General features: G+C 32.8%; 3 protein-coding genes across 3 annotated transcripts; all 3 read left to right on the forward strand.

Moving 5' to 3' along the window:
- Positions 1 to 252: 252 nt before the first annotated feature.
- On the forward strand, positions 253 to 1,970 carry LOC101263302 (cytochrome P450 94B3-like). The gene has a single exon (XM_004236284.5). The coding sequence runs from the start codon at positions 394 to 396 to the stop codon at positions 1,870 to 1,872; it is 1,479 nt and encodes a 492-aa protein (XP_004236332.2). The 5' UTR covers positions 253 to 393; the 3' UTR covers positions 1,873 to 1,970.
- A 12,093-nt stretch (positions 1,971 to 14,063) lies between these two features.
- LOC101262200 (SNF1-related protein kinase regulatory subunit gamma-1) lies at positions 14,064 to 18,852 on the forward strand. The gene is made up of 6 exons (XM_004236280.4): positions 14,064 to 14,450; positions 15,534 to 15,706; positions 16,130 to 16,327; positions 16,431 to 16,706; positions 17,717 to 17,880; positions 18,329 to 18,852. Exons 1-6 carry the CDS (start codon positions 14,279 to 14,281, stop codon positions 18,624 to 18,626), a joined length of 1,281 nt encoding a protein of 426 aa, XP_004236328.2. The 5' UTR covers positions 14,064 to 14,278; the 3' UTR covers positions 18,627 to 18,852.
- Positions 18,853 to 21,822: 2,970 nt separating this feature from the next.
- LOC101261607 (exocyst complex component EXO70B1) lies at positions 21,823 to 24,294 on the forward strand. The gene has a single exon (XM_010320755.4). It carries the CDS (start codon positions 22,101 to 22,103, stop codon positions 24,096 to 24,098), a length of 1,998 nt encoding a protein of 665 aa, XP_010319057.2. The 5' UTR covers positions 21,823 to 22,100; the 3' UTR covers positions 24,099 to 24,294.
- Positions 24,295 to 25,624: the final 1,330 nt, after the last annotated feature.

Genomic DNA, 25,624 nt, shown 5'->3' on the forward strand with positions numbered 1-25,624 from the left:
ATGTGAAATGAAACTTGTTGACCAGTGCTTGATAATAATAATAATTATAAAATAAAGAAGTCATTAAACTTTATAAAAATAACAGAAGACAGTTACATATTGTCGTACGCCATTTTCTCTGCGCATGATAATGAGAAGTTCTCCACCGCAGCCAACCTTTTTTTTTTTTTTTTCAAGTTTTACTTTACGCGCACAAGAAACACGTGATTTAAATGCATAATAAACAAGTGTGCAAAATTTCAAATCGTCTTCTGTCCTTTTCTTTCCACAAATATAAATACAGCCATTTAACCATCTCAATAAGCGAATCAAATCTCATTCACTCTTCCCACTTTAAAACTCACTGAAACAGTATTTATACAGTTAACTCATCATCACCACCTAATTAACAATATGTTTCTTTCTCTCTTTCTTTTCTTCATTTTAGGGTTTATTACCCATTCCCTAAAGCTTCATCTCAAATTCACTCCCATTTATGGCCCTTCCTCTTACCCAATCCTTGGATGTCTTATTTCCTTCTATAAAAATCGACATCGACTATTGGATTGGTACACTCAACTTTTATCTGAATCGGCAACGCAAACCATTCTAGTTCAGAGATTAGGCGCTCCTCGGACTATAATCACAGCTAATCCGGATAACGTTGAGTACATGCTCAAAACTAATTTTATTAATTATCCAAAGGGGAAACCGTTTACGGATATTCTAGGCGATTTTCTAGGGCGTGGGATATTCAACGTGGACGGAGAGCTGTGGAATGCGCAGCGTAAATTGGCTAGCCATGAATTCAGCACGAATTCATTGAGAGAGTTTGTTGTCAAAACTCTCGAAGAAGTAGTTGAAAACAGGCTCGTTCCGTTGTTAATTCAGGCAGCTAATTCTGGAAAAGTGTTGGACTTGCAAGACGTGCTTAGGCGTTTTGCTTTTGATACAATTTGCAAGGTGTCCCTAGGTACTGATCCGCACTGCTTGGATGATCTCTCGTACGTGCCAGTTCTCGTTGATTCGTTCGATACCGCTTCTCGAGCGTGTGCCATGCGTGGTATGGCGCCTGTGTACGCGATATGGAAGAGTAAAAGAACGCTCAATTTAGGATCGGAGAAGAAGCTGAAGGAAAACGTGAAACGCGTTCACTGTTGTATCGACGAGATCATAGAGGAAAAGAAACAGAAGATTGCTACTGAAAATGGAGGTGATCAAATGGATCTTCTGTCTAGATTGTTACTTGCTGGACACGACAATGAAGTTGTGAGAGATATGGTTATAAGTTTTCTCATGGCGGGAAGAGACACCACTTCATCCGCATTGACGTGGCTTTTTTGGCTCACTACCAATCACCCTAACATCAAAAACGAAATGATTGATGAAATAACATCGATCAACAATGGCGATAAGGCGCTTGAATTTGATGAATTAAAAGAGATGAAGTATTTAGCTGCGTGCTTGAATGAATCAATGAGGCTTTATCCACCAGTAGCATGGGATTCAAAGCACGCGGCTAAAGACGACATATTACCAGATGGAACAAGGGTTCAAAAGGGCAATAGAGTTACTTATTTCCCATACGGTATGGGTCGGATGGAGGAGATTTGGGGGAAAGATCGACTCGAATTTAAACCGGAACGTTGGATTGATGAAAACGGAGGGTTGAAGAGTGTGAGTCCGTATGAGTATCCAGTGTTTCAAGCGGGTCCAAGGGTGTGTTTGGGGAAAGAAATGGCATTTACGCAGATGAAGTATGTGTTGGCTTCGGTTCTTAGGCGGTTCGAGATTAAACCGGTGGTTAATGTAGAAAAACCGGTTTTTCTGCCTCTTTTGACTGCACATATGGTTGGTGGTTTTAATGTAAGAATCTATGGGCGTGTGGAATAAAAAATTGAGTATATATGACTGTATAGCGGAGCTTCAACATAACATGTGTATAATTTGTTTAAAAGTAATAACGATACGATTAAAACTAATTTATTTTCGTTTATTTTAGTATTATATTTTTTTTTTAGCATTTATATCAAGTAAAATAAATTCGCATAAATTTGAACAGAAGGAAGAGTAATAGGGTTAACTAATTAAATTACTGAGTTTTGAAAAATGACAATTTAAGTGAAAATTGTGTCCAATTTATTTCATGGATAAGATAAGTAGGTCGATGAGAGAAAGTGAAAGGTGTTGGGTACTGTTTCATCACTTATAATGCAATGAGTTAAGAGGGTCTCTTTTCATATGCTAAATGTGAAGACTCAATACCATGTGACAGACAAAAATCACGAGCTCTAAACTAAAACACTGATCTTAAATTCAATTTACGAAAATTAATTTATAAAAATTATAAATTACAAGTTTTTTAATATTAATATAATGAAAAATATTTTAAAATATTAATCAGAATCCAAGTAATATACTCTCGAGAAGTAGAAATTGACAAAAAATGCATGTGAACGGATTGAATAATAAAAATATAGATGCATTGAACTTAAATACAAAAAATTATTTCCAACTTTGAATTAAGGACTTTAGGCGATAGATATTTTGAACTAATCTAATGTTTTAGATCCATTGAGGACTTGAGGTCCTCAATCTTAGTGAGACATTATTTGGTCAACAAGGGTAACAAAATGAGCCAGTCCTCATTTCATACTAAGGTCTAATTTGATCATAGCCTAAGCGAAATAGAATGATCCTTATCTCTATATCAATCGTTAGTTATTTTCTATTTCTAAATTTTGTTTATCGTCATTTATAATTTATAAATATTTTATCATGAATATATAAATTCAATATTTTTTCGATATATCGAAACATCAAGCAACACAATCCAATTAACTAAGCTCGTGCTCCTTGACGAAAATTCTTTACATTGTATCCTACCGATTTTGTATGTATATTGAAAAATTCTAGTAAGGAACTTGGAAAAACTCCATTGAAGCTCCTAAGAACAAGCTGAATTGAAGAAGAAGAAAAGAAGATCTTATTTCTCATTATTCACAGATCTTGCACCTATTCCTTTATATACAAAATACAGATTCTGTTTTCAATATTGAAATCCTAACTAACTCTAATCTTCCACTCACAATTACAGCTCATTTACTAACAGAATATATTCCTAACTAACTATGTGCAAAGTAACAGAATTAACAGAAAATGTGACACTCAGAAGAATAACAGAAAACGTGAAGGTTAACACTCCCCCTCAAGCTGAAGGGTGCAATACGTTAAGCACTCCTAGCTTGCCTAACAGATGAAGATGCTGAGCCTGACTTAATCCTTTGGTTAATAGATCAGTAACTTGTTGATGAGTGTGTACATACTCTGTTTGAATTAATCCAGTCTTAACTTTATCTCTAATAAAATGACAATCTATCTCGTTATGCTTGGTTCTTTCATGGAACACAGGATTTGCAGCTAACTGAATAGCAGATTTGCTATCACTCCATATTTTGATTGGCTTTTGAATGAACACATTGAGCTCATTGAACAACCCTGTCAACCATGTCACTTCTGCTACTGCTGAAGCCATACTTCTGTACTCAGCTTCAGCTGAACTTCTAGACACTGTCTGTTGTTTCTTGGACTTCCAAGACACTAAAGAATCTCCAAATTTTACTATATAGCCTGTTACTGACCTCCTAGTATTAGGACAGGCAGCCCAGTCTGAATCACACCAACATGTTAATGTTGTGGCTGGCTGAGCCTTTAGCCATATGCCCTGACCAACTGTTCCTTTCAAGTATCTTACCACTCTGATAGATGCTTCCCAATGAGACCTTTTTGGATGTTGCATAAACTGACTTAATGTTTGCACTGCATAGCTAATGTTAGGTCTTGTAATGGTAGCATACATTAATTTTCCCACTAATCTTTGATAGGCTGAATTATCTGTTAGTACCTCATCTCCTTGTAGTCCAGTAGTCTGATCCAATTCTATTGATGTCAACCTCAAGTTGGTTTCTAATGGTGTGTTTACAGGTTTTGCACCACCCAGTCATGTGTCAGAAATAAGCTCTAATATGTATTTCCTTTGATTCAAGATAACACCTGTTTTTGACCTTAACACCTCAATTCCCAAGAAATATTTGAGTTCTCCTAAATCTTTGAGCTTAAACTTCTGATGCAATACTTCTTTTGCTTCTCTGATTAATAACTCATTATCACCAGTAATGAGTAAATCATCAACATAGATCAAGACAATAACCATCCCCTCTGGCTTCTTCAAGGTGAACAATGAATAATCATGGGAACTTTGAATGAAGCCTGCAGATACTAAGGTGTTTGTCAATTTGATATTCCATTGTCTAGAGGCTTGCTTGAGTCCATATAAGGATTTAAGCAATTTACAAACTTTGGTTGACCCTTGAGATCTGAAACCTTCAGGCATTTCCATATACACTTCCTCATCCAAATCTCCTTGTAAAAATGCATTGTACACATCCATTTGATAAAGGAACCATCCTTTAGAAACAGCTACTGCAATAACACTTCTAACAGTTACCATTTTTGCAACTGGTGAGAATGTATCATGATAATCAAAACCTTCTTGTTGACTATAACCCTTGGCTACAAGTCTAGCTTTAAACCTTTCTATGTTTCCATGAGCCTTGTATTTGATTTTGTAAATCCATTTAGAACCAACAGTATGTTTACCTAGAGGTAAGTCAACCACCAACCATGTCTTGTTATCTTCAAGAGCTTTAATTTCTAATTTCATGGCCTCAATCCATCTTGAATCTTTGCTAGCTTGACCAAATGTTTGAGGTTCCACTGATTCTGAAAATTTTGCCAGATAGCTATGATATTTTGATGACACATGATTACAGCTAAGATGGTTTGCCAGAGGATATTTACTATTATGTCCAACATTATGAGCCATATAATCTTTCATCCATATAGGAGGTTTGGTATGTCTGGATGATTTTCTAGTAGAAACTAGAGGTAGTGGTTCTACTGTATCAATAGCTGACTCTTGACTTAACATCTCTTCATTGTGAACATGCAACATCTCACTAGAAACATCATTCAAGCTAGTGGAAATCTGTGTGTCTGCATGTACATAATCCTCAGTGGCTGTACTTTCTGAATCATTAGCTTCTTCAAAGTTGTCAGGTAATAAGTCACTAACAAGTGTCTGTGAAAGTTTTGAAGTGGCAAAAGGAAAGATGTGTTCTTGAAATACAACATCTCTATTGACTTGGAACTTCTTAGTCTGTAAATCCATCAACAAATAACTCTTCTGAGTTTCTGAATATCCTATCATAGATCACAGATTTTGCTCTTTCTAAGAACTTGTCATTTCTAGGAATAACAGAAGCATACCCAAGACAGTCTATGACTCTCAAATGGATGATATTAGGAGGCTTAGAGAATAATATTTCATATGGACTTTTGTTATGAAGAACTGATAATGGTAGTCTGTTAATCAAATAAACAGCTGCTTGAACACAAATTCCCCAGAATTTAAGTGGCATGCTAGATTGAAATCTGATGGCTCTAGCTACATTCAATATGTGTCTATGCTTCCTCTCCACTACACCATTTTGCTGTGGTGTGTGAGGACAACTGCTTTGATGTGTAATGCCAAGGCTTATAAACAACTCTTTGCATTGAGAGTTGAAAAACTCTGTTCCATTGTCTGACCTTACTATCTTGATGATGTGCCCAAACTGATTCTTTATCAATATAAAGAAATTCTTTATAGCTACTATGGTTTCAGATTTAAGCTGTAACAAATGAACCCAAGTATATCTGCTGCAATCATCAACAATAGTAAGAAAATAGTATTTCTTATCAAATATGGAAACTTTGTATGGTCCCCAAAGATCCATGTGTACAAGTTCAAAACACTTAGAGGTCTTTGATGCACTGATAGGAAATGACAATCTAGTTTGCTTAGCTAGTGGACAGACTGAGCAATTAGTAAGTGAATCAGTGTCTTTATTGTTATGTAATAGTTCTAGACTATGCAGTACTTGATTTGAAGGATGACCAAGCCTTCTATGCCACAATTCACAATCTTGTAATGATACCTCTGCAACAATTTTCTGAGGATTTTGAGTTTCACATTTGCCTTTCCTGCCAGAACCATTTCTGAATATGTACAGGCTTCCTTCTTCCCTACCAATCCCCTTCACCCTGCCACTGTAAAGATCCTGAAATATACAGAATTCAGGGTAAAAGGAAACAAAACAAGACACTTCCCTGGTTAACTGTGATACAGACAATAGGTTGAACTTAAAATCAGGTACACACAATACATCTTTGATCACTTTATCGTTAAACAAACATGTTTCTCCTATGTGTGTTATAGAGGCCTTATCACCTGTAGGTAAGTTCACCTTGTCTTGATGAGAATTAGCTGTACATTTACTATTTCTTAGCAAATGTTCATTTGTTGTAATATGATGAAAGGCACCAGAGTCTACTATCCAACAATGAGAGGCAACATTAGTTGAAAAACAATTTGCCATACCTGTCATGTTAGCCTGCTTCATTTCCTTCTTATCTTTCCCTAACATGTCCATTATTTGTTTATATTCCCCATCAGTGAATGCATGTCCTCTAGCAACAAAAGCATTGTTCACTTCATGATGATTAGAAGAAGTTTCTCCAGAATTCTCTTTGGATATATTGTTAGCCTCTCCAGCATAGTTGTAGCTATTTCCTCCAGATGAAGAATGCATTTGACCTGACCTTGAATTACTGAAACCAGATTTCTTTCTGTGTTTCCAATCAGGTGGATAGCCAATTAATCTGTAACAGTTCTCCTTAGTGTGCCCAATGTACTGACAATGTTCACATCTTCTTCCCTTATGATTCCGATTTCCTTGATTGTAATTGTTTCCTCTATTAACATTCATAGCTAATACATCAGGTACCTTGTTAGCAATAGCTACACAAGCTGTTTGTTGTTGTAGCTCATCCTCTATAATCATGACATATGCTTGATTAATAGTAGGAGTAACACCTTTTAATAGAATCTGCCTCTTAGCCTGTTCATACGACTCATTCAAACCACTAAGAAACTGAATTAGTCTAAGCTGATACAGATGATCTGCATATTCTTTGGATTTTGGACATGCACAGCTAGGAGATGGTACAAGTGCATCAAATTCCCCCCACAAGTTCTTCAGCTTAGTATAATAAGATGAAACAGAATCAGTACCTTGTGAGATTGTGTTGATTTCTCTGTGTAGCTGATAGATTCTCATTCGATTGACTTTGTCGAACCTCTCTTTCAAGTCTTGCCAAACTGTATAAGCACTGGTAGCATACACTATTCCACTTAGAAGGTCTTCACTAACTGAATTCATCAACCATGACAATACAATTGCATTGCATGTTTCCCACTGCTCATGTAACTCATCTCGATACAAAGATCTACTGCAAGCTCCTGTAACAAATCCAATTTTTCTCTTCCCTGTCAAAGCAATTCTCATTGATCTACTCCATATTCCATAATTTTCAGGTCCTGTGAGTTTGACAGGAATCAGAACTGCATTTGAAGCATCCGATGGACCTATGTAAAGAGGATTATTTGGATCAATTCTTCCTACTGCCATTGCTATCTTCTTCACAAATTTACACTATTCTGATCTACTTCTTCTTTATCTAACTAGATTACTAGTATAACCTGCTCTGATACCATGAAAAATTCTAGTAAGGAACTTGGAAAAACTCCATTGAAGCTCCTAAGAACAAGCTGAATTGAAGAAGAAGAAAAGAAGATCTTATTTCTCATTATTCACAGATCTTGCACCTATTCCTTTATATACAAAATACAGATTCTGTTTTCAATATTGAAATCCTAACTAACACTAATCTTCCACTCACAATTACAGCTCATTTACTAACAGAATATATTCCTAACTAACTATGTGCAAAGTAACAGAATTAACAGAAAATGTGACACTCAGAAGAATAACAGAAAACGTGAAGGTTAACATATATATTATTGGAAGACTTTTATAAATAATTTATATTATAAATATCACATTATTTTGCTTCCTTCCTATATAATCACATCTTATATGAGTGTTTAAAATATCTTTAAATTAAACGTAAATATAATTATTAGTTCTATTCTTAAATTATTATTGATATAGTCTTAAAAGTACCTTTTTATTTTACTAACTAAATTTAAATACACCTTCAGTTGTACAACATGAGTTAAATAAATCCATAAATTATCGTCAAGTTTAGGTTGTTTTAAACAATTCTCTCTATTTAAGAGCAACATGTTCCAATACAAATCGAAGGTGCATCAAGTTTAATTAGTTAGACAAATAGCTAGAAAATATTTTTACAGATGTCAATAATTAGAAAACGAAATGAATAATTTGGACTGTTTTCCATTTGGCATAAACACTATTGGACCCTAAACTGGACTTCAGATTTTAACTTTGACATTCAACTTTTATAATGTACAAACAGACACTTTAACTATTCAACTTTTAAATAAATAAACACATGAATCCTACATGGCACAATACACGTAAAACACCACATAGGACAAAAAGTGACATGTAGGATGACATGTAGAATATGTGTGTGTATTTTTTCAACTTTATACAAGTTTAAGTGTCTATTTATGCAACTCCAAAATCAAAGAGCATAAATATAATTTGAAATCAAATTAAAAAACATATTTATATATTATGTCTTTCCGTTTTTTCCATGAAATCTCATCGTTTCGTGCTTCAATTAATAGTTGGTTGAAACTAATGAAATCCATTGCCTTACCAATTTTTATTTTATTTTCACTTTCACTATGAGTTAGGCAAAAATATCTCACAAACGTCACCTCTGAAGTGTCATGATGCTTGAGAAAATATTAATTAAAGAGCTATTTAAAGGACCACCAATTAATTAAATAAATAATTCGTAGAAAAGCTTATCATAAAATTGAGTCACCAATTTTATGATGAAAGCAACATAGGTAAGCCAAATCATGTGAATATGGACGGTGGCTAATTTAATCAAATTTCAAAGCTTATCATGTCGACCCAATTTTCTTTTCACGTATATCCAATTTGGTCATGTTTTTCGTTATATGTAATTTTCTAGGTTTTTTTCCAAGATATTTATTGAAATATAATTGGACTATAAAATAACTTTTTTTTGGTTCAATTTCATGTCATAATTTTACTTTATATTCGTATTAAAAAATGATATAACTCTACCTTTTTATTTAGTTTTTTTGAAAGTCACATTTTCAGTCAGATTAATTTATTTTGATTAATTAATTTATTCAATGAACATGAATCGTTTACTTAACTTTTTTAAATTGATCAAATGTATATATTTTTTTAGACTGATAACTCACAGAATAAAAGAAAAACTAAGGTAATTATTTATGCATTGATTTTATTAAAATGACAAATATTATAAATTAATTAATTATATAAAAAAAGACACATATAATGAGACAAAAAAAATTATTAAATATCGAATACGACCTTTAGAAAAAATAACAGCTAGCGCTGAATTATCTTGATGCCGACTTAAACCGGAAAATCATTGTCTCTTGTGATGGAACACATTATATATATTATCTATCACGTGTCTAATCTTTTATCACTACAAACAATAATACTGTTGGACTAAGCTATTAATCTAGCATTATTATATTAAAAAAAATATTTTTTGAAAGATGCTTTCTTAGAAAGAAAAATTAGTATTTCACTAATTTTATTTTAGTTTGAAATACATTTTATCATCTATTAATCTAGCATTACTGTATTGAAAAAAATATTTTTTGAAAGATGCTTTCTTAGAAGGAAAAACTAGTATTTTCACTAATTTTATTTTAGTTTAAAATATATTTTATCTCACTGATTAATAATTTTATAAAAAAATTACATTAAATATGCTTTATATACACATTTTTTTGCTATCAAATACAATCAAATAGGGAGAGAAGTGAGCATGATTTATCTAGGAAGCCTATATACATGTGAATCACATTATCTGATGTGATTCACGTGCATTTGGGATACTAGATACACGAGTGAGGTTTGTTTGTGTGTCTTACATACGTGTGCATCCACTTGGATATAATATATGTAGAACAAATTACACATAATTTTGATGCGCCAAAATCTGATGAGATTTGTAATATTGCAAATTAACATATGTTTAAGTAATTACGTCATGAAGTAGTGGAATTTCGATAAATTAATCTTATATATGTCAATTATAAAATTTCACCTTTTTAAAGTGAAAATTACGATGCTAAACAAACTTATATTACTTAATTATTCATTATAGCTACAATTTATTATAATTACCATTCGCGACTAATATTATACATTAATTACGTGGGCTAACTTCGAGTTTGTGTGATTAGTCATGTTTGTATATGTATAATTTGTCAGAATATATATAAATACATTTGTATAATATGCAATTATACAATTCACCTCTCCCCACTCTCTGGCTTGCGTCTCTCCTCCCTCTCCTAATCTCGCTCGCCTCTCTTCTCTCTCTCCCAATCTCGCTTGCCATATATACAAATACATATGTATACTATACAATTATCTAATCGATATACATATACAATTCACCTCTCTCCCACTCTTTTCCCTCTCTCACTTGCTTCTCTCCTCTCTCTCTCCCAGTATCGTTCGTCTCTCTCCTCCTTATAACATGTAGTTACGAATGATAAGTATCAAACTATAGTTATGGAGAATAATTAGGCTATTTTAAATGGCTATACGTGAAAGTTACTCTTTTTTAAAGCATGAAATTTTAGGTGGACATTCGGCTTAAATCCAAAAGCCCATTGGATATTACTGGAGCAATTTCCAACGGGAGCTAATACTGGCCCGTTTCAACAAGAAGTTAAATTTCTTAAGAATTATCCGATGTTTCGAATGAATAATTACAATTTTAAATACTTCAGCTAACTAATTTATAAATATATACAAAATATATATTATATATATACACGCTGGTATATATTATATTAAGTTCATTTTAATAAATTAATTGACCGACTGAGTATGTTAGTAAATTTTCCTTCTTTTTAATGTATTATCCAATTTCCCTAACCTTCTATTAAAAAAAGGTATTATATTATTTAGCTTTCATCTTTGCTGTATATTTTATAATTTCAATATGCAAAATGGTATGATTAATAGGAGTGATTGACCAATGGTTAATAGACTGATAAACATAAATTTAATTTTAATAGTAACATGTGCATCTAGAGGGTGGGGTTAACATATTGTTGGAATACATTTTAATATTGAGATAGTACTAATATTCAGGCAGCTATTAAAGGGGAGGAAGTAATTTAAATATTTTTTTATTGGGAAATAAAATAATTTCAAATTAAATATAAAATAAAAATATTATAAAATTATTATTCTTATCTCACACATCTATTTAAAATGAATATTTCATATATTTTGTTGAATTGCTCGTCAGAAATATCTTTAATGCCTAGAATTTCTATTTTAGACGACGTTATTGACGATTGAACTGAAAGAATATTAGTGCACACGCAATTTAGTTGGTTAAGATGTCATAATTAAGGGTGCTTTCGATAGCTAGGAAGATACATTTTATTAAAATAAGAAAATTATCTATAAAAGATATAAGAAAATTAATAATCTTTAGCAAAAATAAAAATAAAACTAAATGCTACAAATAATATATTATATTAATTGTGTTTTTTCTTTTTCATCCTCCAAAACAACACACCTAAGCAACTCATTTTCAATATTCTCATCTATATTAAATATTAAAAAAGAAGTATTTTTTGTATTTTATATACGTTCTTCGTACTAAATACACCCTCAATCTTCGAAATAATGAGTTTAAATTTGTTAGTTTGTGCTCAATTATTTTTTTAGTTGTTCCTTATCCTCCATTAAGTATTATTATTTATTAACTATATATAAAAAAAAACTGATAAAATGCCAAATCAAAATAATTGTTTTTTTGACTAATCATAGTTTTGTAGGGTCTAAAGAATGAAGATATTTATATATATATATATATATATATATGGAGCAGCCATCCCCATTGATAGGTACACTTGAGTTGACCTAACCATGACGCGTGCTTATCTTCAATTAATTTACAATTTATGTGTATAATTTATAAATAAATTATAATATAAAGTGTTAAAATAACATTTTATTAGGACCAATTTGATTTCCTAATCACCTCCTTCATGTATATTGTTTTCTCCCCTTAACTATTTTTCTTGTAAAAATAAAATAAAATTGAGAGTCTAAAGACCGTTAGTAGTGTGAAAAATATATATATTAACTTTAAAATGTTTATTTTTATATTTATTGAAGTGATTTATAATGACACAAATATCATGCAACGTCAAGTAATTCCTCTTTCTCGCTCCGAGTAATGCCTTGTTGGAACTGGGTTGAAACGACAAGCAACTCTAGATTCGGGGGCTCTTGCTATAGCCGAACGCGAGGGAAGGATCGTTTATACTAATACTCACAAGATTCTTCAGCAGATAATGAAGCTCTATAACTTATTTTAAATTATATATATTTTTTTAAAAAAATCTTTTATCTTATAAACTATATAAGTATCAAATTAAAGTAACTCATATGAAATGAATAAAAAGAGTGTTTCGATAAATATTTAATGTTAACTTAAGTTGTTTTTTTACCCCCAAACTATTTATTGCAAATGATATGCAGATCTATTCTTCATTATACTTTTGACATATTGGTCAACCTACCGTTCAAAAACTAGAACACTTATACCCTTTGTACTTACATATATATACGTATTATAATTTTATCCATCGATTCGACCTTTTTTAATATCGAATCGACAAATAAAATTGCGTCATGTGTTCCTATTAGTCTTCTATTAGAGTGAAGAACATATATGCTTTAATTTTTAAACGACAGAAACATTAATTTTTATGACATATAGCATTTATATGTATTATTTATGACATAGTGAAATAGGCCAGCGAGTTATACAATTTAGACCAGCGAATTATACAATTGTATATGTATAGCAAATTATACAGTTTTATGTTTGCTATGGAGCGCAATTATGCAAAGTTTGTTATAGCATACAAATATAAATTTTTTATTTGCTATAGTGAAAGTTACCCTATTATTTATGATAATTTTGAAATATAATTCAGAAATACATATGAGGTGTCATAATTGATTATGAAAGCGTTGCATTGTCCACGTAACGCCCCCTGATTTATTTGTTTATAAAAAGTGGCCCTTCTGCAAAACCGGATAAGTGTTAGGCTTTGCTTATTTTAATGGTTTTTAGTAAATTCTGAAACAAACAAATACTAATTAATCATTTTTTTAATGGATAAGAATAGAGCTCTACCCCAATCATCCACTTTTACCGTTCTACTTCTCATCTATATCTTCCTTCCTAATAAACATCTATTTCATTTCTCACTAAAACTAAAATATTATTAATTAATATATTAATTTTCCGAATAAATAAATTACCAAATGAGTCTTGACTAAAATATAAATGATATCAATTAGCAAGTCTTATTTTATATTTATACTGATAATAAATACCTTTTTATAATTACAAGAACTTATAAGATATTTCACTTTTTCTAGTGTAAAGTTTTTTCAATTATTTAAACCTTTATTTCCGATCAAACTTGATCATAACTCGTTAAAGAAAACGTTATCATAAGTTCATTATTAATTATAAGTTATTTTTAATTGTTTTTTTTAATTTATAAATTTATTTTTAAATATAAAGTAATTAAAAAATTTCATTAAAGGATTTATATAAAAAAATAATATAGCTAATTGAATATGTTATTTATTTCGAGTTATGAAAAATCTCAATAATTCACTTGATATAAAATATAAATAAAATAAAAGTATATTTATGGCACAATTTTATTTTCTCTATCCGCTATCATTTGTCATAATTTCTATTTTTATAATTAAATTATAAGAATTTTAATTAATATTTTAAAATATATTATTTTATTAAATTGAATTTAATATAATCAAATTTAATTTTAAAAATTAATTAAATTAACTTTCAAAAAATATAATATGACAAATAAAAGCGAACCGAACAGTACAGGTGGACATATTGATCGGGACTACCATATCATAATCTACGTGTATCTTTTTGTTAATTTTTTTTATTTGATTACTGAAATTGTTATTGGTAGTACTAATACCGGAATAATTGACAAATATATTAGTGTAATTATTGGATCACTACACTTTCTTAAAAAGCAACAAATTCTTGATTTATTTGTCAATCACTCTGTAATAACCACAGAGAAGAAAAAAAAATGGTGATGGAGGAAGGATGTCAAACACCAAGAAGCCCAGAAGCAAAAGTTGGTATGCAAGTAGAAGATCTATGGGATATACAAGAACCACAGCTTAGTCCTACTGAAAAGCTCAACGCATGTTTTGAAAACATTCCTGTTTCTGATTTCCCTCCTGCTCCTTCTAATCAAGGTTAGAAAAACATTAATTATGTTTGATTAGAGGTTGATAATTCTGATTTCTAGCTTGTGGGTGTGATTAATAACACACAAAGATATGATCTTTAGGTGTTTTTTTGGTATTTTGTATAAGAGATTCTTGATTTGGTGTGGAAAAAATGATTTTCTTGATCACTTGAATAAAGGGTGTCAAGGGTTTGATTTGTAATACATAACAGAAATGATCTTTACGTTGGGTGATGGGGTGGATTTAATGTTTTAATTAGTCTTAGTTGTAGGAACTTATTTGATTTGTGGCTTGTTTAGATTAATCAGGTTTTATTAAAAGAAGGGAATTGTTGGATGTTTTACTAATTAAATCATCAGAATGATGGTAGCCGGAGATTCTTTTATCAGAGTCAAGAATCATGATTTGTTTTTGTTGCCTTTTTATGTCACCCCTGCGTGCGTCTGTGTGTGCGTGGTGGTGGGGTTGGTGGACAAAGTTACTCGCGACCACCTTGTGCTGGTGGGAGATAACATATGCCCGGGAAAAGTAGTCTGTAAGCTGACCTGAATACCATGGTTCGTTTATCCAAGAAAAAAGTTGAAAGGAGGTTTAGTAGATCATTTTGGTTGGTTAAGTATTGTTTATTTGAGTAGAAACTACAACATACACGGTGTAACCGCGAGGTTGTTTCTGATAGACGCTTGGCTCAAGACAAAGCATATTACAGCCAAACAAAAAACGAAATAACTGAAGTGAAGGGATCATGGCAAATTACTATAGTAAACATGATAACACTTTGGAAAAAGGAACAATAACTACACCAAAAGAGTGCTATAATTAAAGTCCAAGCGACAATAGATAGTAACAGAAATCTATTTGAGTAGAAACTGAATCTTAAAAACTAGAGAAATTTTCTACACACTGAAATTCTTTGTAAGCAGCCTAAGTTGGTAACCTTCTCATGGCGTTTCATTTGGGTGCTTTATTCTCTGCAAGTGAAAAGCTGGCTTAGCAGACATTCTTTTTGTAGTGTGATTATGGTTAAAATTGCTCTTCTGGTACTACCATTGTCCGATTGATGTCAATGATTGTTATTCTTCTCTGCAGTTATTGAGATAAATTCTGATGCAACTTTGGCCGAAGCTGTTAAGTTACTATCACAGCACAAAATACTAAGTGCACCTGTTGTGGATGTTGATGCCCCTGAAGATGCTACTTGGATTGATAGATATATTGGCATAGTGGAATTCGCCGGCATTGTCGTGTGGATCCTCCATCAGGTATGCACCTATACATAGTCATAGTTAAACATGTGACGTCTCTTTCTGGGACAAGTTGGTTGGTGTTTTCCTCAATTCTCCGACAATCTCATGTGTTTTATCTCATTCACAACTATGAAATTGATGAACATGTGTTGCCTTTAAAAGTTGAGAAAGGTTAAAACAAGTTTTCAAATGGATCAAGGTCTAGTAAATTGTTGCAATGACTGGTTGATTTCTTGGATGGTCTCAACTAATAGTTATTATATTAGGAAGTCACATTTCTTCTTATTCCAATTTTCTTCAAAGAAAGTGACTTTATGAGATAATAACTATTAGTTGAGTGTCCATCAGAGAAGTCTACTCTTACAAAGACGTTGGTATTCTTGTTTTACATACTTTTCTTATCAAGATGCTCAAAACAGTTTGTGACATACTTCACAGTCGGAAAAGATGGAGGGCACCTCTGCTTTTGATTCGGTAATGAATGGAGCAGATGATACTCTCAGCCCTGCTTTGGCTGCAGCTGTTAATGGAGTCGCTTCTCCGAGATTCAGAAGTTTGCATCCTGAATCTCCAACAGCAACTTCTGGTAACTTTTTTGAGACATTAACTTCGTCAGATCTCTACAAGAACACAAAGGTTATTCTCTATAGTCAACTAGTTATTTTTCCATAACCATCTACTGATTTTCGTTTTACAAGTCTATTTGGGCAAATGTGCTGACTAACATGTGATTACTTAGGTTCGGGACATTTCAGGTTCATTCCGCTGGGCTCCATTTCTGGCTTTGCAGAAATCGAACTCCTTTCTGACAATGCTTCTCTTGTTATCTAAATACAAGATGAAGAGTGTCCCTGTGGTTGATTTAGGGGAATATAAGATTGATAACATCATAACTCAACCTGCTGTTATACACATGCTAGAAGAATGTGCTGGTCTCCATTGGTTCGAGAGCTGGGGTTCTAAGAAATTGTATGAACTTGGTCTTCCTTTAATGAAGCCAAGTAGCATCATTCAGGTATGAGCTTTTGAGTTTTGTTGCTTCTTCTGTTGAGCTTGTGGTTTGTTCTTTGCAGATTATGAAATAACTTTTCCACAATCTATGAATATAAATTATTTTGTTATCCTATCATCTCTCGGGTTCATTCGATTGCAATTTTGCAGAAAGATGTTCAAGTTTAAAATTGCTTGTGTTTCTACTTCTTCATTATATATTTGGTTGTACGAAACTGAGTGCTTGAAGTTAGTATGCCAAAAAATTTAGAGTGCTTAGCCCTGGTACATATTTGCTGCAAATGGTTACCTGATGGATGGTCTGATTTATATGTTTTCATTTTGCTTTTACAAATTTTCTCCATTTTGTTTCATTTTATTTTCTTCTTTTCTGAGCCCTTTACTTTGGCTGCTGCACCGCTGATGATCCACTAACTATCACACGGTGAGTTGCTGATTCTGCTTTGAGTAGATATTTGCTTTTTGTACATTATGATTTATGATCCAGCACATTAGCTTGACAGGAGTAAAAACTCTTATGTCCTTGAGATCACATTTCCCGTACAAGCAAATCTGTTTCATGCCTGTGACCTTCATTTGCCATTAAGTCTGCCCGCTGGTTTGGTTCTCTCCAAATATAGTTATTGTTCGCCTTGTGGACTTTGGCACTTGAGTAGGTATCTGCAGTCATTAATAATAGCCCGTAGAGGATGAAATCTATGTTGTCTTGTTGGACGTGTTTGACTGCAAGCAAATAGTTTAAAATCTCATCGTTATTGTTAATTGTAGCCCTCTCATCTTCCATGAACCAGAGATTTTGATCTCACCCGAAAGAGTTACTTTAACATGCAATGAACATCCATGTTCTTGGCACTTAACCAGCAACTTGCATGATATTCTATGTTTTGATGCTTATTATTGTTGCTTTCTTTTAATTCGAAAATGCATAAACGTCTCTACTACCAAGTTTTTCTTTAACACGTCTAAGTGGTGCATTTTATAATCTCCTTGCTCTATTTTTGTTCTTTTTTTCAGGTGGAAGAGGATGAACCAGTGCTGCAGGCATTCAAGTTGATGAGACAGAAGGGTGTTGGAGGAGTCCCCGTGGTCGAAAGTGGTGGCAGGAAGGCTATTGGTAATATAAGCATCAGAGATATTCAGTTCCTCCTGATTGCTCCCGAAATTTACAAGGACTACAGGTTGCTTCGACCTTCATAGTTTTACGTGTTTCACCGTAACTTAATAAAACACACATAGCTAATAATATAATTTCAAGGCTGTCCTGTGAAAAGGAAGCAGTACTACATACTTCTCTAGACATAGTGTAATCACTAAATCTAAATATGTATTAAATTGCATATATTCATCTTAAGCCTACAATCTGTTTTAAGTCCTCGGTTTTGTCTTTGTCGTTCTTTTTATGAATCTGAACCAATGATGTGAAATGGATTTCCTTATAATTCACATTCTCGTCTTATGACATTCATCGGATCACAAGATAAGCACGTCTCGTCTTATGACATTCATCAGATCACACATCTTGTGAAAGATCAAACAAGCGTATCATTTCATTTCAGTCATAAACTACAAGTACCATTAGTTGATAAAATCATCCTCATTCCCTAACTGGTTGTCATAACTCTGCAGATCTATAACAGCAAAGAACTTCCTGACATCTGTTAGAAGGTATCAGGGGGAGCACGAAAAGAACTCCCCGTTCTTAAGCCACATGGTTACTTGCAGAAGAGGTAACAGCCTTAAAGACGTTATCATGAAGCTCGACTCAAAGAAGATCCACAGGATCTATGTTGTCGATGACATGGGAAATCTTGAGGGGGTAATCACACTCAGAGACATCATCTCAAAGCTAGTACACGAGCCGCGTGGTTACTTTGGTGATTTCTTTGATGGTGTTTTGCCATTGCCAGCAAATAGCAGGGTTTAAGTCCCAAGTCCCTAACTTTAAGAACTTTATGTTTATCCTTTACTTCCCTAATGAACTTAATAAGTTTAACATGTGTGAAGTTTTGTTTCAATTTTAGGTTGTTTTCTTACAGATTTGAGTTTCTTGTAATTTTGGGTTGTTTCTTACAAGTAGATTCCTCTTTTGTTGTACACAAGACACTTCTTGGTACTGTTGAAATTGAAAGAAATGCAAAGCCTTTTTTCTACTTTTATCTGTCTTTTTAATGTTTTCTATGTTTGGTTTGTTGACATAATGAATTCCAAAAGATATATAGTTTTAGAAGAGTAAAGTGATTTTGATTTAATAATATGGTTTTAGAAGAGTAAAGTGATTTTGATTTAATAAGTCCTTAAAACTATGAATAAATATGCAAGGCTAAAATTTGTCCGCACCGGTTGTTTACATCATGTCAATATATGCATGTCATGTGTTGAAATTTATTGTTCGTTTTATTCTATTTAAAATTATACAATAATAAAAATTGCATTAATTTGATGTAAACACACGATGCAGGTAAGTTTTTTCCACAATTCCACAGGCAAGTTCTCCTTTGAACTAAATTTCATAACATCTAATAGGATTCTATGATTTTTGGTTATGCGCTTTAGTAGTGATGATTCTAGATATTGACTAGTGATAGACAATTATAAATGATAGACTAGTGAGTGGTGATAATTTATTGATGGTGGTGATGGTTATTGATTTATAGTTGAGAATGATGATTAGTGATAGTAATAATTGATTGTTACGGTTGATGACGATAGTGAGTGTTGTCAAAGATGACAGTAGCGTATACTAGGTGGTAATAATGATAATGGTGGATGACAATGTTCGATATTGATGGTTGTATTAGTGACAAAGGTGGATGGAGCGGCGATGTAATATTTTTGATGGAATCTCGAATGAATAACATTTTAATTATATTAGCAATATTTTGTTTAATCTTTAACCATTCAATTTTATTGACTATTGAGTCTTAAATTACTAATACATGTATTATTTATTGAGTACAAATAAATGTGATCTTAGTATATATTTACACAGTAATTAGTAAATCCATTTAATTTGTCATTAAGACACATTTAATTAATAACTTTAATATTCTTCAAACAATTAATAACTACTATAATTTCTCACACCAATCCTAAAAATATATTTTTTAAAAAGTATAGGACAGCCAAAAATCATTTGACCTCACAAATGGATATGTACTCGGTTTGGTGGACGAAAATAATTCGGATCATTAAATAATTACAACTAGATTATGACATACTAATTAATTTTATATTTTAATTACTTTTATTGGTATTGGACAAATGGGAATCTTAATTAGAGAATAAAATTTCACATAAGCCAATCAACCGCTAATTGTGATCCACTAAAATGATCTTATTATAAACTAACCAAATTGTGCAAAATTAGTTTAGACCATACCTCTAACTTCCAAGGAGTAGTTTTGATAAATCATAAATTTATACCTTTAACTAAATAAAGTATATATTTATGGGAAAATTGTATATAATAGCAAACTAATAACCTAAATTAAATAAAATAGCTAGGGTTTGATTTAATTGTGCTACATAGCAAACATTAGCTAAAATTTGCCAGCGTCTCTCTCCCAAAAATATCGCTCGCCACTCTCCGTTCTCGCTCGCCTCTTGCTTTATACACAGAAGTGTATAATTTTGTTTCTGTTTTGTATAAAGCGAGAAAAAATTGTATATACACATGCAAAAATGTATATCTTCGTGTTATACACTTAATTATACCATTTACAAACATTTTACGTCAAATATTGCAGAGAAAAAGGCCAACGAATTATACAATTGTGAATTATACAATTGCAGTGAAATACAATTTTCTCTAACTTTATACAACAGAAGTGTATATATTGTGTTTCTATTTTTGTATAAAGCGAGAAAAACATATATCTTCTTGCTATACACTTATAATTATGCAATATACATACATTTTAATTTGATTCAACTGTATGCAAAACAAATTATATAATTGCAACGAAATAGGCCAACGAATTATACAATTTAGGCCAGCGAATTATACAATTGTATATGTATAGCAAATTATACAGTTTTATGTTTGCTATGGAGCGCAATTATGCAAAGTTTGCTATAACATACAAATATGAATTTTTTGTTTGCTATATGTGAAAGTTGCCCATTTATTTCATCTCGTAAATAAAGTATATTAATCTCAAAATTATAATTTTAAATAATTTAGTTGACAAATTAAATAATTTCGTAGGATTTACTATGTCAAAGCATAAAATAATGCAAAAAATATATCTTAATTATTTAGTAGGATAAATTTAAGTATATATTTAAAAATATGATTTGACTACTTATTAATGTCTTAAACTATATTTCCTCGGTTAGAAAGTCATATAAGAGGCTTCGTAATTGACTTCTCAACGATAAATTCCAATTGATTGAATTGAACAACCATGACGAAAAGATAGAATATGACCCTTCAAATATCTCTTATAAATATATTTTGCTTACTAATCTTTTTATTGTTTCGATGAAAAAAAATATTTATTATATTTTCTTCATTTCAGATTAATTATTGATATTATTATAAATAATTATTCTAAATTACTTATTAATTTATAAATTTAAGTTAAAATTAACGATAGCTTATTTATTTTATCTTTAAAATTAATCCATTTTTGAAGTCACTTAAGTTTGTAAAGGGTCAAAAAAAAATAATTAAATTAAAAAAGTAAATTAGTAAAATTATATTTGTTATTTTGAATATCTTAAGGAATACTCTCTCCGTCTATTATTATTTGTCATGGTTTCTATTTTTAGAGTCAAACTATAAGAACTCTGACTAAATATCTAAATTTTTGTTTAAAATATCGAATTAACGTAATCTAATTAACTTTAAAAATTAATTAAAATGATTTTTGAAAAGCACAACATAACAAATAAAAGTGAACATAATAAAGAGTATTATAAAGGAAAAAGTGAAGACTAATACAAGACGAAGAGAATATGGAACTAAAAGGAACATTTCTAATGAGTAAAAAATTCGACGTACCTAAATTAAAAGTGTGTTTGATACGATTTTTTTTTAAATTTGTTAAAAATTTGACTAATAAAAATAAAAATATTTAACAAATAAAAATAAACGGAGGAATGAGCGTTTCTTTTTTCTTCTTATCATCATAGAATTTGGAAGTACCAAGGCAATAGCCCAATTCGTCTAACGAAACACCCGCCCCGCCCCGCACGCAGCAGAAATGGAACGCAACAATCAACGTTTGAATTGATTTTCCCCAAAATTCCCCATTTCTTCCTTCTTTCCTTCTCTCCTCTTCTTCCCCAAACCCTAATTCTCAAAACCCTTCTTCCCAATTATATATATATATATCTTATCAATTCAATTCTATACATACATATAGATATAGAGAGAGAAAGGAGAGAAGGGTTCATGGCGGCGACTATTGAAGGACAAGATAGGGTTCTTGCAGCAGCTCAACAGATCGTCAAGAGTCTCAACACCTCTACAAATGTTGATACGGAAGATATGCTTATGATTTTGTCTAATTTTGATAATCGTTTGTCTAAGCTTTCTAATATGATGACCACGACCACCAATTCATCTTCATCAACTCCTACATCCGCCAGATCAGCTGCTGCCCTTGCTGGAACCGATCATTCTTCTACTGATCTTGTGTTTGAAGAGGCTGCAAAGCTTGTGTTTGAATGGGACTCTCCTCCTAACGCCGATCCTGAATCCACCTCTGAATATCTCAACGCTGTTGACGAGATTATTAGGAAGACTGAGGATCTGAGTGTTCTGTCGCCCGAAATGGACCGGGCTGAGGCTGCTCTTCAGCATGCTATGGCTCATTTGGAGGAGGAGTTTCGTCATGTTCTCATTGGAAATACTGTTCCTTTTGATGCTAGCCGTCTCCATGAGTCCTCTTTTATTCGCCGTTGTTCTATCTCTTCATCTGCTGTTGCGATTCCTGATTTTGAAACAGGTACTTTGTCTGAGGATCAGGAGGATGTTAGCAGTGCAAGGTACAATCATGTCAAAGGGAAGAGCCTTGGAGCGGATGATTTCTCGCTTGATTTGGTGTATGCGGATGCTATTATTGATCTGAGAGAGATTGCTAACCGTATGATTAAATCTGGATATGAAAAGGAATGTTGCCAGGTGTACTCTAGTGTTCGCAGAGAGGTGCTTGACGAGTGTTTAGCAATTCTTGGCATTGAGAAACTGAGCATTGAGGAGGTCCACAGGATTGATTGGCAGTCGCTGGATGAGAAAATGAAAAAATGGATTTATGCTGTAAAAGTTCTGGTGAGGATTCTTCTATCTGCTGAAAAGAGCTTATGTGACCAGGTTTTTGGAGACTCGGAGTTGATTAAAGAAGTGTGCTTTATGGAAACTGCAAAGGGCTGTGTAATGCAGCTCTTGAATTTTGGAGAAGCTGTGGCAATAGGGCGAAGGTCGTCTGAGAAGTTATTTAGGATTCTGGATATGCATGATGCCCTGGCAGATGTTTTGTCTGACATAGAGCTGCTTTTTAGTGATGAAGATGGTGAATTGGTGTGTGGTGAGGCAAAGGGGGTGTTAGATGGCCTAGGAGAAGCAGCTATTGGGACATTTGTGGAGTTTGAAAATGCTGTTGAGCGGGAGATTTCAAAGAAACCAACACAAGGCGGTGAAATCCATCCATTGACTCGTTATGTTATGAATTATGTGAAATTGCTGGTTGATTATAGTGATACATTGAATGGACTTTTAGAGAAGTTAGAGAGTGACACAGAATATGGCTCTTCCGCAGCTGATAATGGTGATAACTTGGAGTTGGAGAATGTTGCACCACTGGCCAGGCGGTTGATGTTACTGATCAAGTCTTTGGAAGGTAATCTGGAGGGAAAGTCGAGAATGTATGAAGATTGTGGAATGCCCTATATATTTTTGATGAATAATGTACATTACATCGTTCAGAAAGTGAAAGATTCAGAGCTTCAAAAACTTTTAGGTGATCAGTGGGTCAGAAAGCGGAAGGGTCAGATTCGACAACATGCTACAAGCTATCTTAGAGCTTCATGGAGCAAGGTTTTATCTTGTTTGAAAGATGAAGGGCTTAGCGGAAGCTCTAGCAATGCTTCAAAGGTAGCCCTCAAGGAGAGGTTTAAGAACTTCAACGCATGTTTCGAAGAAATTTACAGAATCCAGACTGGTTGGAAGGTCCCAGATGCTCAACTGCGCGAAGAACTCAGGATTTCTATTTCTGAAAAGGTGCTTCCTGCATATCGCTCATTTCTAGGAAGATTTGGGGGTCATTTAGAGAGTGGAAGAAATGCTGGGAAGTACATAAAGTATACTCTAGAGGACTTAGAAGGTTATTTGTTGGATCTATTTGAAGGAACACCTCTTGTTTTGCACCATATGAGAAGAAAAGGCACATAAGGTGCAGGTCTTTGGAGACAGGTATGCCTCCTTTCTAAGGACTAGCGTGTCTAGAGTATAGGCTGGGGATGTTCTGTTTCTTTGTTGATCTCGATGTGTTAAAAAGCAAATTTGATGAGACTAGCTACACTCTTATTCACTTCTGTAATAACTCTGTGAGATGTATATGTATTATATTTGAGATCTGCTGATACAATGGTGTATCCTTTGTGCTCTTCAGACCATAATTTCATCATTTGGTTAGGATAGTTGGTAAGCAAATCACTATAGTTTCCCTGTCCTGCTTATGGTTTGCAATTTACTGCTGACTTGTTGTATGCTGACGATGCAAAATCTCTGTGTCAGAAGATGTTATTTTGTGTTCTTTTTTTGAAGGAAAATACAGAAAACAATACTCATCCTGTGCTGCTGCTTCCCTTTAATCCCAAATGAAACAACTTCAGTGTTTTGGTATGTGTGTTTATCTGTACCTTTTGGTGCGTGGTGTGTGTACTATACACATACTTTCTTATCTTTACACACTTTCTATCTATTGACTATTATTAGTGGTGTTTCAATGTATAATCCTGTTTGAAGTTGTTACTTGTGGATAGTGCCTATATTATCCAGTATTAACATGTCAATGGGCTGCGGGGATATCAAAAGGCTTTTCGCGGTAACTGCACTTGATAAGACATTACTTCACTTGCTTTTGAATTTGCTGCGTAGTTATCTTTTTCTGATATTTCTCTTTTCTCTTTCCAAATGAATCCTCTGGATGCCAACTGAGTCGATTCCCTCGGAGGTTACAAAATTCAGAATCCTTGATCATCCCTGCTAGGAGTTATTCTTTGCGTTTGGTTTATTAGGATAAGTAATATAAGGCAATGGTAATTTGTAATTTCAAGTCCACCAAAGTAGGCTTCGACAGATAGCAAATCAGGAATTTCTAGTGGTGACTAAAATACTTTAGGGTATGCAAATGTTTGTTAAACAGCAATGTACTTTTTTAATTACAACAATGGTGCCCTTTCACTGTGTACCTGGTATCTCCTACCAGCACAATTACTTGAAACTTTGCCCACCAAAGCCCATATGAGAAAAAATCACCTAATATTTTTTATCCCTGGTCTCCATTCCTTAAACATTGAAATCTTGTTTGCCTAAGTGATTTCTCTTTAACTTGTCAAGTTATTTGTTTTCTCTTGTTACGGGGAACTTCTCATATTAATTGAATCTTCATGTGCACGTTGACTTCTCCATGTTCAGCACTAAATATGAATCGTAATTTGAAATTTCAAAATCTTCTGGTTTCACATCAAAGATATCGCAGTAAGGACTTCCCAATTTTTTATGTCTCTTTCCTAGCTTCTTTCTTGCCAATGAAGGAATCTCTTGCTTCATATCTCCTGGCATCATCCTCTGAAATTCAGTAACATAGTCTATACTTGTTTTGCTTGTCTGCAATGAAAAAGGAGATGACTGACTGATTGTAGACTCATCAAAAGATAGCACTTAGTAAGAGATTAAAACCTCTTATCAGTGAA

Source organism: Solanum lycopersicum, chromosome 3 (assembly GCF_036512215.1).
Source record: "Solanum lycopersicum chromosome 3, SLM_r2.1".
NCBI classification, from domain to species: Eukaryota; Viridiplantae; Streptophyta; class Magnoliopsida; order Solanales; family Solanaceae; genus Solanum; species Solanum lycopersicum.